The sequence below is a fragment of the Equus caballus genome, chromosome 11 (assembly GCF_041296265.1).
Source record: "Equus caballus isolate H_3958 breed thoroughbred chromosome 11, TB-T2T, whole genome shotgun sequence".
In the NCBI taxonomy this organism is placed as follows: domain Eukaryota; kingdom Metazoa; phylum Chordata; class Mammalia; order Perissodactyla; family Equidae; genus Equus; species Equus caballus.
In genome coordinates this window covers 44,721,214-44,735,136 of record NC_091694.1, presented here as the reverse complement: position 1 = coordinate 44,735,136, position 13,923 = coordinate 44,721,214, and the positions used below count along the sequence as shown (strand labels likewise).

At 46.8% G+C, this 13,923-nt stretch overlaps 1 protein-coding gene across 3 annotated transcripts in view; it reads right to left on the bottom strand.

Annotated features, from left to right (window-relative positions):
• NXN (nucleoredoxin) overlaps positions 1-13,923 on the bottom strand; it is a 138,583-nt gene that overhangs the window by 18,195 nt on the left and 106,465 nt on the right. For all 3 annotated transcript variants that reach the window (XM_023653181.2, XM_023653182.2, XM_023653184.2), the window contains exons 2-5: positions 5,938-6,055; positions 4,191-4,324; positions 3,629-3,729; positions 1,484-1,590 (exon numbers count right to left, since the gene is read on the bottom strand). In XM_023653181.2, the coding sequence (XP_023508949.1) occupies positions 1,484-1,590; positions 3,629-3,729; positions 4,191-4,324; positions 5,938-6,055 (460 nt within the window). The remainder of the gene's footprint in view (positions 1-1,483; positions 1,591-3,628; positions 3,730-4,190; positions 4,325-5,937; positions 6,056-13,923) is intronic.

Sequence of the window (13,923 nt, the reverse complement as noted above, 5' to 3'; positions counted from 1 at the left end):
GATGTAGATTGCCAATCGCTCTCCTGAAAGGTTGTCTTGATTTACATTCCTACCAGCAGTCTGCTCTCTCCCCTACACTGGGGATTGCCGTTTTTTCATTGGGGTGGGGAGGAGGAGTTCATTTTTAGGAATAGGAGGCATGAGCCTCCAACGTTCTCAAAGGGCCCCTAGATCTAGACTGTTAATACCCAAAGTGTGGTCCCTGGACCAGCCGCACCAGCATCGCCTGGGGGCCCGCTGGAAACGCAGGCTTCTCAGCCCCCCCCAGGCCCACGGAAGCCCAACCTGCACTCTCACAAGATCCCCAGGCGATTCTTACGCACATTTGAAACGGAGAAGCACCAATTACAAATTAAATATTAATTTTTTGAAACTTCGGCTCTAAACAAAGCCATATGCTTACTCTAAATGGTGAAGAAAAAAGGGTGAAGAACCTGATGAGTTCCCCCGGAAGCTGTGGAATTTGTGGGTAAATCTTCTCTGTGTGTGTGAGGAAGAACGGCCCTGAGCTAACATCTGTGCCCATCTTCCTCTATATGTGGGACGCCACCGCAACGTGGCTTGACGAGCAGTGCTAGGTCTGCACCCGGGATCCAACCTGGGGACCCCAGGGCCACCACAATGGAGTGTGCAAACTTAACCACTGCGCCACTGGGCTGGCCCCTGTGGTTAAATCTCGGATTTGTCTTTTTTTCACTCTCTGTAACACAGGAGCACTGAGAACTCAAATATTAGCTGTACCTGTTTAGGGCTGACCAGGCTCTGGTACGACTGACACAAGGGGAATGAGTTTAACTCTTAACAGACCAATTAAGTGCTTCACCAAGAGAACACCTGGCTGGGGAAAGGCTGGGAAGGAGGTATTCAAATAATAAAGAATAAAAGCACAGTTTGCCTCACTAATAATCATTATTTCTGAAAAACACCATGATTAGAACTCCAAGTCTTAGTTTTCCACCCTCTCAGGAAATCTGTTTTCTCACCTAAAAAGTAACACGCACTCAGCCCTCACTATATGCGTCAGGAACCATATGAAGCGCTTTATATACATTATCCTTTAATGCCCCTACAATGCCTTGTGGCAGAGATTTCTCATGCCCGATTTGCAGATGAGGAAACCGTGGCTCAGAGTCCTATGGAACCAAAGATCACTCTCAGGTCTGTCTGACAGCAGACCCCTTGGGATAAGGTTTTGGCCAAGTCGTTTGGGAGCATGTGCTCCACGGCCCAACTGCATCCGAACTCACTAGGCCAGGTGGTGAGAACTAGCTGTCTCACCTGGACATGTACTTTTTCAAAAACCTGGCTTTAATGAGGTGTAATTTACATACCATAAAATTCACTGCATGTAATTTTTAAGATGGTGAAGAACGTGAACATTCATGGAAATAAGGATGCTCTTTTCCCTCTAAAAGCAAAGCCAAAGAGGTGGTAAGCCCAGACAGCAGGTTTCCAGGGACCCCACGGAGTGGGGAATGCCTACCTTGGATTCCATACAGCCGGTTGAGACGCGACCGCCGGGCCTCGTCGGTGTAGGGGACAGCGAGCCAGGGCATCTCACTAAAGTACTGCTTGAATGAGTCCTCTGACCTACGGAGACACACGCGGAAACATGGCTCTGTTACATCCGAACGCACCAGCACTGGGTCCTCCCCACCTTCTATCCGCTTATGCCCAGGGCTCTGCGGATGCCGGGGCCGCTAACCAACGTGCTCCTCAGGCACCAGGCAGATGACACAGGAGGGCTATGCCGCCCATCCTGGCGTACGCCAAGAAGCACAGGCCTCCACACAGCAGGCGGATGCCAAAGCACAACGCCAGGCCATTTCAACAGCCTCCTGCCTGCGTCCCACCAGTTCAACTTATGCTCAACTTTTCATTCTTCAACATGACAGGCCTTTCCCTTTTTTTTTTAAATTTTTTTTATTGTGGTCATAATAGTTTATAACATTGTGAAATTTCAGTTGTACATTACTATTTGTTAGACACCATGTAAAGGTGCCCCTCACCCTTTGTACCCACCCCCAACCCCCATCCCCATCCCCCTGGTAACCACTAAACTGTCTGTTTGTCCATAAATTTGTTTACGTCCACAAATGAGTGAAATCATACAGTGTTTGTCTTTCGCTGTCTGGCTTATTTCGCTTAACATAATACTCTCCAGGTCCATCCATGTTGTTGCAAATGGGACGATTTTGTCTTTTTTTATGGCTGAGGAGTATTCCATTCGGACAGGTCTTACTTTTATAAGGAGCCTAGAGTGCACAGACACTGCATTCCCCGTGATGCTTCTGATTTGTGCACATAACAGTGATGGACCACACTTTTAGCAAAGCATTAACCTATGATTCCATGTCTAAGAAACTCCAGGAATGACAATCCTAATCCAATGATAGAAAGCAGATCGGGGGGCCCCTGGGGCTGGGGTTTGGGGGTGAAGACGGACCAAGAAGAGGCACGAGGGAGTCTTTTGAGTGACGGAAATGTTCTATATCTTAACTTACACGGGTACATACATTGGTCAAAACTCATTGAACTGCATAACTAAAATGTACACATTTTACTGTAAATAAATTATACTCCAATAAAGTTGCTGTTTTTTAAAGCTTTAAAAAAGCAATCACTCCAATAAGCCAGTCGGAGAAAGACGAACTCTATATGACTCCACTCATAGGTGGAAGTTAATATATTGACAAGGAGATCTGATTGGTGGTTACCAGGGAAAAGGGGGGGTGGGGGGAGGGCACAAAGGGGAAAGTGGTGTACCCACAACATGACTAACAATAATGTACAACTGAAATCTCACAAGGTTGTAATCTATCATAACATTAATAAAAAAAAAAAAAAGCAATCACTCCACGTGGCACGCCTTCAAGCTTGCCGCCACTCACATGCAGAGATGGGAGCTGGGGACCAGCAGGGTGGGACCATGGCCCAAGAAAACGAGCATGGCAAAGTGCAGACGTTAAGGATGCAGAGTGCACAAAACGCCCTCAGTGTGTTGGCATCTCAGAGACCCTTCTATGAACAAGAACTTAAGAGGCAGAAGTGCCTGGTGGCTCGGTTTGAATTGGGGCTGGAGTTTTGTGATGGAGGAAGGTCAGTGATGAGTAAAGCCAGTGAGAGGGCAAGAAGCAGAAGAAATTGAGGCTAAAAGGACCTGATGGACTCCAGGAAGAATGTCTGCCCTTCTTGTTTTTATGATAGCCTCCAGACAAAGTATGTGGTCAGAGCTAAGAAAAATGACTGCATAGCCACCCAAGAGAGGTGTCACATTCCATCAGTCTCTGACTCTTTTCTTTCCATCCTTTCCCCTCTGAATCCTTTCATCACAATCTAAAAAGATGAACAAACCAGACAAATGTATCCTAATCTCAAATGATCCAGGCCAGAATTGGGACATAACCCAGGTATTTACAGCAAGAACAGGTTTTCCTAGGCTCCACTGCAGACAATTACGTGAGTAAATATGAAATGTATCCGTCCCTCTGCCAATATTCCCAGACATGTCTTCCCCAATCCCTACCTCCAAGCTCTAAAGAAGTGAGAAGTGTAAGGCAAAAGGAACACATGTTAACCGCCTGCAGAAAAGGGCAGCTACACCGCCACCCTCCCCAGCACACGTTACCTGTCTGCACTAACAAAGATGATCTCAAATTTCTGGCCTGCCTCCTTGATCTTCCGGTAGGATTCCACCAGGACCCGCGTGAGGCTTCGGCAGGGTGGACACTGAAAGACAAGAGTGGGATCCTGCAGGGTGACGTTGTCCCTTCTCTTTCCAATTTCCCAGCCACTTGTCATCAGAGGCCAGGTTAGCAAGACCCAAGTAGGATTGGTACAGCAAAACCCAGTTTATAAAAGAGGCAGAAACAAAAATGCCTCTTCTAATAGTGAGCACCCAGCACGGCTCCTCCATACCCACACTGTGTGCCAGCAGGCAGCAGCAGAAACGAACCCCCTCAGGGTCCGTTAGAAGTCTCACCAGAAGAGGTTAGGAGGACTATCCTTTTAGACCAGTCAAAGACATCATTTTCTTGCTGCTATTATCGTTCATAACAACAAGCACTCATGGCTTGCCAACAATGCAGCAGGCACAGGAGAAAGCAAGAACCGCCAGAAGCCAACCACAACTGGTCTTGGTGGAACATCACTGCTCCTTCTGTCTGGACTGAAGAGGGACAAACACTCACCCAGTGTGCGGAGAAATAGACTCCCATGTGAGACCCCTCCAGGCTGCTGCTCTCCAGGGACTGCCCGTTATTTCTAAGCAAGGGCCCTGCAATGACTTCCCTGAAGGGTTTAGGTCCCCAAGGGAATTCCAAACCTGAAACAGGCAACAGAGGGAGAGAATTGTTAAGACTCTTCATTGTGATCTCTGACCCAAGACCCTCAGGGATGCACGGCATGACAACCTCATCATCAAATAGCATTTGTTAACACATCCGTAGGATCTGCAGCTAAAACCCAGGAATAAAAGCAGGACTCATCCATGGCAGAGCCTGCCTACCCTCCAGGCAATGGGTCCCGAACCTGGATGATCACAGGACCCAGCCCCTGGGGCCTTTTGAAAACTACAGAAGCCCAGGTCCCACGCTGAGTCCTGGGATCTGGGAGCAAGGCTGAAGATGTACGTCCAAAACAAAGCAAAACAGACTCTCCAGGTAACTCTGACGATGGGCCAAGGTAGGGAATCATTGCTCAGGTGTTAACCATGAGTTTTTCAATTCCAACCCTGGAGTCTCAGAGGCTGTCAATTCTGACTGCATCGTAGAGTCAGCTGGGGATTTTAAAATATGATGCTCCTGGGCCCCACCCCCAGAGATCTTGCTTCAGATGGTCTGGTTTGGGGCCCAGGGAACCAAGTGAGATGAGAATTTAAGTCTAGTGAAAGGAAAGAGTAAAATCTACTCAACCCAGATGGTCTACATTCTGATGACACTTAAGCTCCAGGCAGGAAGAGCAAATAATATGCTCCCAGCTCAACAAAGCAGTGTTTTCTCCCAGGGTGGTCCACGGACCACTGCCTCAAAACCACCCGGGGTGAGCAGGGGACGGGAGAAGCACAGACTGGTTAAGAGTGCGGATGGCCAAGCCCACCCTGAAACAACTGAATCCAAAAATCCCTGGGGGTGGGACTGGGGAATCTGCCTTTTTAATGAGCTTCAGAGTAGGGGGCATGTATGTGTGTGTGTTTAGATATGAGAAGGTAAAAACTTAGTTCTGCCATGCTCTGGTTTTTACAGAGGGCAATTCTTTGAAGCATGTGAAATTTTTACTGGGAAAATTTGTGACCAGGGTTGACTTCTCTAATTTGATCAACAAGTGAGGGAGGGAAGATCTCATGACCCTATTATGACTCCAGGGCAAGGGGGAAAGGAACAGACCATGGACAGCCACTGAGCAGGGTTATCAGAGCAGAGATGCCTACTCATTGCGTGGCCACCACCCGGCCGGTCAGCAAGACCAAGGCCAGCAGGACGGGGGCAGCACCAAGAAATGAGGGGCAGTCACCGCTGAGGATGGGAGAGCAACCCAGAGACTGTGACTTTGCTACAGAATTATTATAAAGAAAAGAAAAACAAAAACCACTTAGCCTGCCTCTAATTGTCAAGGTGACAGCTGCTGTCGAAAAGGCACTAGAAGTCAGTATCCTGGATCTAGCTCCTTCTCAAAGGCCTCCTCAGCTCTCAAAGCTGAACTTCCTTTTTCAGATTCCATCTCCTCTGGCCCATGAATTAAAGCTCCCAGAAAGGACATTCTAATCCCTTTAAAAATCTGAGCCATGACCTGGAGAATACTATAATTTCATCAAGACAGTATCCTCTAGCCAAATAAACCCACGTACATGTAGTTCATTTGGACGCTCTCTACCAATGGGGAGGAGGTCGGGGCAGGGGGACGGAACAGGACTATGGGATGGACATGCCAAGGGCTCACCTTCTGGGTCATCACGGATCACCAGCAGCCCATTCCTGCACACGACCTTCCCGGTGGTGGCGTCTAGGAATATTAGTGATGGAATGTTGGAAATTCGATATTTGTTCCAAAGTTTAAGCTGTAAGAAGAAGCATAAAAGAAGATGGTTAAGTCCAAACCGGATTAATTGCAGAGTTCTTTTGAGCCCCTTAGGCCCGAGGGGTAGATGAACTAGAAAACACAGAAGTACAGATAAATGAATAACTGATGCAAAGCAGGGTTGACTAGGCAAAAGAGACAAGTGAAGCTACAACCCCACCTGCCCCTGCAGTCCATGACAGTGCAGGGGACCCCGAGTCTGAGTCACCCCCAGACTCAAGCCTGGGCAGGGGCTGACAGAGGACCACACCTATTCTAGGAGAGCTCTTCTCTCCCACCTCTCCCACAGGCACTTTCTCTAAAAGGCATGGAGACGGATTAGGCATCTTTCAAACATCATCAGACCTCCACCAGGTGCTTAAGGCAGGAAGGGGAGCTTATGATGGGTGCCTCCCCATCCTAGCAGCAGGCAGGTACTCCACTGCTCCCCTGCTCTGCCGTGTCCCCCGAGCCCCAAGGGAGAAGGGACAGCATAGCCAACAGAAGACCAAGTAGTTAAAATCTGCCCCTCTCACCGCGTCCCAGGTTCCTGCACTGGGAGCATCGGCAGTTGTTCTAAGTGTGTGCCATTCAGCCCACAAACGCTAGGGAAGCGATATCCTGAGCCAGCTCCAACCCTCATCTCTCTCTCGGTGCCACTCCAAATAATCCAGAGCCTATTGGCAGGCTCTTGAGGTTACTGTGCCAACTGTCAGAGGGCCAGGGTCTAAGAGGGATGAGGCTGAGAAAACATCAATGCAAGAGCCGAGAGCTAGGAGCCGAGTATGCGCAGGCTCCTTGGTTTGCTCTAGACATCGGGGTGAACACCGTTCAGGGTGGGCCACGGGGTGCTCAGGAACTCAACTGCCATGCCCAGAAATGACATAATTAAATGAAATGCCGAATTACCAAAGCACCTCCAGAAAGAAAGCAACAAGGGAAAACCGAAGAATGGCCAATAATGATTCGGCTGCTGGCCTTCCTTCCGGGGGCCTGGGGCCCAGACGAGAGGGCTGGCCGCGTGGGCACTGGCAGAACAGAGCCCGGGTGTGTCTAAGGGAAACAGGCACCAGAAGTCCAGCTGCACACAGCAGAGGGAAAGGCATGTGTGGCTGTGATTGTTATTGTTTTTAATTCACTTCCAAGCAGCGAGGGAGTCGGGCAGTGTTATCTGCCAAGAAATGTTAGGCTTCCCCTGTCTATGGAGACCTGGGTCTTGGCAGGAAGGGTTGTGGGACCCCACCTCAAACTGGGTGGGCCCCACCTTAGCACTCATGGGCTCCCCAAACCAGCCCAGGCCCTGAGAGCAAGAGTGACTCTGCACACAAGGTTTTCAATGACCAGGACTGCATCATTCCAGAGACATCGGACACAAGATTCAGATCAAATATTCTTAGGAGAAGATCAACAGCAGAACGAGAGCGTCTTGCCCCTGGGATCAGCCTCACAAGTTTGCTGTGCAAGGATCCAGCCAGGTGAATAAAAAAAAAATGGCGGGGGCAAAGGAAGATTAAGGGATTTTTCTGGTTTAAAAATTATTGGGGAAAAGATGGTAATTATTGGGAAAAAGTGGGAAACATAGCAAACCACAAAAACTGAGATAAAAATCATCCATGACTCACCACTTACGAAAGCTTAGACAATTTTATATTTCCACCAGTGGCAAAAGAGAGGGCCCATTTCCTAGTCCTCTCACTAACAGTATCACTAACATTAGTTTTTCCGATTAGATAGGAGAAAATGATGCCTCATTTTGGTTGCTGATCTTTTACTTACTGATGTTTAGGCACTATATACATACGTATAACTCAATGTCGTAAACACACCGTTTTTTCCCAGGAGTTTTTTTTAAAGATTTTATTTTTCCGTTTTCTCCCCAAAGCCCCTGGTACATAGCTGTGTATTTTGAGTTGTGGGCCCTTCTAGTTGTGGCATGTGGGACGCCACCTCAGCATGGCTTCCTGAGCGGTGCCATGTCCGCACCCAGAATTTGAACCGGTGAAACCCTGGGCTGCCAAAGGGAAGTGTGTGAACTTATCCACTCGGCCATGGGGCCGGCCCCCCTCCCCCTGGATGTTTTATAACTGGTAAGCGCTAAAATTCATTCAACAGACACTAACTGAGCACCTACTATGGGCCAGCCCTGCTTTGAGCACAAGGGATACAAGATAGAACAAGGCAGATGAAGTTGCTGCCTTCACAGCTTCTATTCTAGGGGGAGAGACAGACAATAAATAAAAATATAAATAGAAAAATAATTTCAGACACTTGTGAGTAATCAAAGAAAACAGAGCAAGGTAGGAGCAGAGGCATGCTGGGGGAGTGGCACATATTTGGATGGTGATCGGGGAAGCATCTTTGAAGAAGTGGCATTTGAGCACAGACCCCCATAATGAGATGAAGCAAGTCATGTGTGCATCAAGGAGGCCACCTGAGGCCCAGGGAACCTGTGTAGAGGCCAGGAGGCTGACTAGGGAAGGCTGAAGTAGATGCAGCCAAACAGAGTCAGGGAGAGGGGCCGCGAAAAGGTGAGACGGGCGCTCAGAGACCAGATCTTTAAGGACCTGTGGACTGGTAGAAAGAATGGAATTTTATTCTAAGTGTAATAGGAAGCAACTGAGGGTCAGCAGGGGAGTGGTACAATCTGATTTACATTTTAAAATGTCACTCCAGCTGCTGTGAAGGAACAGACTGCTGAGGAAGACAGGTGAAGGCAGAAGACCCATGGGGGAGGCCACTGCCAACAGTCCAGGCAGGAGCTGAGAGCAATGGAGAAGACTTGGGTTGTAGCAGCAGGGTGAGGCCGTGATGTATTTTGAAGACAGTCAACAGGAGAGGTTGATAAATTGAATGCAAGAAAGGGGTGAGGGAAAGAAAAAGATCAAGGATGTACTGTGGTTTGGGGGCTTGAACAAAAGCGTGTTAAGGTGTCCCATTAAGCAAGAGGAGGAGCAAGTTTGAGAGAAAAATCAAGATCGGACAGGTCAAGTTTGAAGTGCCTGTGAGACGTGGAAGTGAAGACTTTGAGCAGGCATCTGCACTGACAAATCTAGACTCTGGGGGCGGGCCATGATATATCACCAGGGATCATCAGTGCCTACATGCTGTTAGGGGTCATGGGCCTGGATGAGGTCATCCAAGCAGAAGACACGGCCACAGGGGAAAAGAGCCAGGGCCCACCCACAGAAGACTGAGCAGGAGTGATGAGCGATGTGGGAGGAAAACAAGGAGACTTTGGTGTCCCAATAGGCAGGTGAAGAAAGTGTTGGCGAGGAGAGAGTAGGCCACTGCGTCAAATGCTGCTGAGTTGTTGAGTAAGAGGAGGACGGAGAACTGACCAGTCGATAGGCAACTAAGGTCTCATGTGACCTTGACGGGATCAGGGAGGAGTCGGTGAAGTGGTGAAGCTGACAGACAGGCCGAAGTGAAGAGGGAAGAAGTGGGGCACAGCTCTGTCTAGCGTGCACACCTAAAGCGGGCGTGGGACCCATACAAATGTGAGTCCTCTTGCCAACATATCAAACGCCTAGAGGAGAATAATAAAAAGAAAGGTTATAAAAAGAGAAAGAGAAAATGGCACACAAGGGGCTGAGGGAGTGGCTACAGACAGTTCTCTTTACGAGTTTTGCTATAAAGAGAGCAGAGAAATGGGATTGTAGCTGGAAAAGCACATGATGAGGTCAGAGGGAGGATATCTTAAAGATGGGAAATACTGTCACATATGCTGTTGGGGATAATCCAGAAAGGAGAGAAAAAAATTGACAAGAAGGAAAAATGCAAGAACAAAGTCCTTGAATAGGCAAAAGGGTGGAATCTAGGTCACAAATGGAAAGGTGGAGCTGTAAAAACAGCTAATTTTTAAATATATACTCTTACTTCAAAGTAGTGTTTTAGTCTGAATAGAAAACCAGGGGCCGGCTCCGTGGCCGAGTGGTTAAGTTCGCGCACTCTGCTGCAGCAGCCCAGGGTTCAGATCCTGGGCACGGACATGGCACCGCTCGTCAGGCCACGTTGAGGTCTACAACTAGAAGGACGTGCAACTAAGATATACAACTGTGTACGGGGGGGTCGGGGAGATAAAGCAGGAAAGAAAATAAAAAGATTGGCAACAGTTGTTAGCCCAGGTGCCAATCTTTAAAAAAAAAAAAAAAGAAAACCATGCTACTTGCAAATAAAGATCATTTATCTTCTTTTTTCAAGAGTTATACTGTTTATTTCCTTTTCTTATGGAACTATAGTGGCTGGAATTTCCAGAACAATATTAAGTAGCAAGCATCCTTATCTTCTTCCTGACTATAACAGATATATCCATATATTTTATTATCATATGCAATATTAGCCATTAATTTGAGACAGATATTCTTTAACAGTTAAACAAAATAGTTTTGAATATTACCCAGCCTTAAAAAAGAAGGAAATTCTGCAATATGCTACAACACAGATGAACCTTGAGGACATTAGGATAAGTAAAATAGGCCAGACACAAAAAGACAAATGCTATATGATTCCACCTATATGAAGTACTTAGATTAGTCAAAACCACAAAGACAGAAAGTATAACGGTGGTTGCCAGGGGCGGAGGGGAGGGGGGAATGAGGAGGTATTGTTTAATGGGTACAATCTCAGTTTTACAAGATAAAAAGAATCATGGGGGTGGTGATGGTTGCACAGCAATGTGAATGTATTTAATACCACTGAACTGCACACTTAAAAATGGTTAAGATGGTAAATATTATGTTATGTGTATTTTACCACAATTAAAAAAATAACAGCCTTCCATAACTTTTTGACCAAAAGTTTTACCAGGAATGGATGGTGACTTTATGGTTATTCTTTTCACCTGTTGTGGTATATTTCATCAGTAGCCACTCCAAGGTTAAACCATCCTTGCCTTCATAGAAGAAATCTTCCCTGGTCACATGTATTGTTAGGGGATCACTACAGTCATATCTTCCTGGGGCCTCAGGCTCCCACAAGCAAATGGTATCTTGTAACAAGACTCTCTTTGTGGGTAGCTAGACAGTTTCCCTAAAGTAAACTGCAGCCTGTGAGCCTTAAAAATAAAGATGGCAGACGCAATGTGATTCTAATAGAGCGGTTTGACTGTAGGTACTCAGACTTCAAATGTAAGCATGTGATTGGCTCTTGGCTAGGTATTTTTAAAGGAAAGGTGGGTTTTGGAACCTGGAAGAACTAGCCCCTAAATGCTTGGCCACCCCAGTGTGGGTCAGGAACATTCCCCCAGGAGACGTCATCAAAGGAGGCCCTGGGAGGCCTGCTTAAGATGGCCTGAGGGTATTAATGTAGTACCTTTTATGACTCTAATACTATAGGTGCTGTCCTTGCCCTGCCTTGACAGATAAAGAGGAACTCAGTTTGTTCTGGGTCCCTTGTATAGGCAGAAGGATTATAACACCCTCCCCCTGCCTCACCCCAAATCAGATACTTCTTTTCTATCAGCATCGTCCTTGGGGAGGTAAGAAACTGTAACCCTGATGACCCCTGTAATCCCTCCCTCCCTAGGGACCCTTCCTTTTCTTTCCCACTGGGTCTCAAGGAAGACAGGTCTTGGCTTGTGTTTCATCCATTGCTGTTGGATCTTTTGTTTCCAAGGGAAAAAATTATGCTTCTAGACTCACATCTGACACTGAAAAGTTGATCCTTTTGTAGACTACACATCATGGTCTAATTTTACATGATAGTGATTTATTTAGGAACTTAGGTCATCCATCAGTGATTTGCAGATTTGCCCGGGACTGGCTGCCGCAGGTTGCCGCACCACGGTTGCTCTGCTCTGTGCAGAGTGCAGAAGGCACAGGAAGGATCATTCCAACCATGCCAATTTTGATACCTGAACCAGAAAGTGAACCTTATGTTAGAGAAGTCATGTAGGTCTGCTTTGATGCTTTTCTCATGCTGACAGGAAATGAGAAATGCTTGAGCTTAAAGAAATGACCACCGAGATTCACCTCTGTGCCTTTTCAACATCTCAAGTCCACTAAAGGGTTTCAAAAAGGCCTCTTAAAACAGTGGTTTCATAACCATCTTTGGGTCACAGACACTTTTGAGGATATAAGCTATAGATCCTTTCTCCAGAGAAAAATGCACATACACAAAAACGTCTGTGTGCCATTTCGGAGTTCATGAATTCCTTGAAGCCTGTTAATGAATTTGTCTGATCCCAAGAGGTCTATGCATCCCAGATAAAGACCCCCTTGTCTCAGTGCATTTTAGTGCATGGCTTGACTCTGATTGAACTGAAAGAGCTAGGGTATTGCCCCATCTTTATTCTTGTCACGAAAATTCGCCCTAATAAAAATCAGCATTTGCCTAAACTCTAAATTGATGGAATAGCGAAAAGTGGGAGATTAAAATCTCACTGTTCTGTCGCTGCTGTGTTCTTAAACTCCTTCAGAGCTGATGACTGCCCGTGGTCTTTCGTTCATCCCTTTGCCCTCAGGATGGTGAAGACCAGAACCACCCAAGACTGAGCAAGAACTGCACTTATTTTTAAGGCTCCCCAAGAAATGAGTTCACATTCTTCCTCAGTACGATATTAGAGCATTTAATCAGAGTCAGGAGCATAAGTGCTTCTTCATTAAAGTTCCTTCTTGGGAGGAAACATGCTAAGGTAGAAAGAAAACGGGCTTCAGGGACCTGGCCCTGACACCTCATTAGATGTCAGTGAGTGACATGGTACCAGACCTTGGGCAGGTCCCGCCTCCTTGCTTAGCACAGTAATACCCACATCACAGGATGAATATCGAACTTAAATGAAGTGATGTGTGGGGAGCTGCTTTGAAAACTAAAGCACTACCCACATGGGACACATCACTAATATCTGAATCCAATTTATGCTTATTTCTCCCTTGTCTTGTCAGCATCCTCTTCAAAAAACATTTTCCTGTCAACTCTATTTTAAAGTTAATCAATCAACTGGATAGTTAGTAGGCTATAAAACTCCTCAGAAAACAGGGATTTCCTTCTGTAGCAAATGGTATTTTTGCCATAAGTACCTTCTGCAAAACAAAAATACATTTTTTTTGGCCAGTTTTATGTGGTCAGCTTGCCCTCTTTTTTTTTTTTTTTTTTTTTGACCCCCCTACCTCTTTTTTTCTCCCTCCCACTTCCCATTTTGGATTTCCAGATTTTAAAAGGGCATCTGGAAAATTTTTTTAACTGACTCTAGATTTTGCTTCTCTCTCTACTTAACTCTGACACCACTTCTGCTTCAGACAAGAATTCCTACTTCATTTCCTCACCTCCTGGCTTGGCTGACTGAAGTGTGAAATACAGTATAGTCGGGCACAAAAGCACGGAGGAGGGAGAAGGAGCTGAGCCTGGCAGTTCCCATCCCAGCAGCCTCTGAACCAGGAGACGGGACGGAGAGCGACAGCTCACGTCCCACCGGTCCGGTCACGGGGAGAGAAAAGGCTGGTGGCAACTTGAACAAGGACTTTAAAAGGGCCACACTGACCAACACTGCTGCAGGAGGGAAAGACCGGAGGACTTTCACATCCACTGCTTGCTCTCTCTCCAGTGACTATCCTGCGGGCACAAAGGCCACCTGAAGTTCATTTCCATGACGCGTTCAACTTGCTGAACCACCTCCTTTCGTAGCTACCCAGGGGACTCCGACAGAACAGGTCACAGCAAGACCCCAAAGCCTAGACATCGAAGTGTTTATCATTAGCTCACCAAATTCAGAAGCAAGGCAACAAAGAAGAAATCGAAAAAAAGAAAGAGGAGAAAATATTAGCTCAACGTGGCAAAAATCAAAAAGGATGACAAAATGGGCTATCGAGTTACTTCCAAGTTCCCGTTGCGCGGCCTGGCGGCTGGTTCTGGTTATCGAGTCCAAGGCCGCGG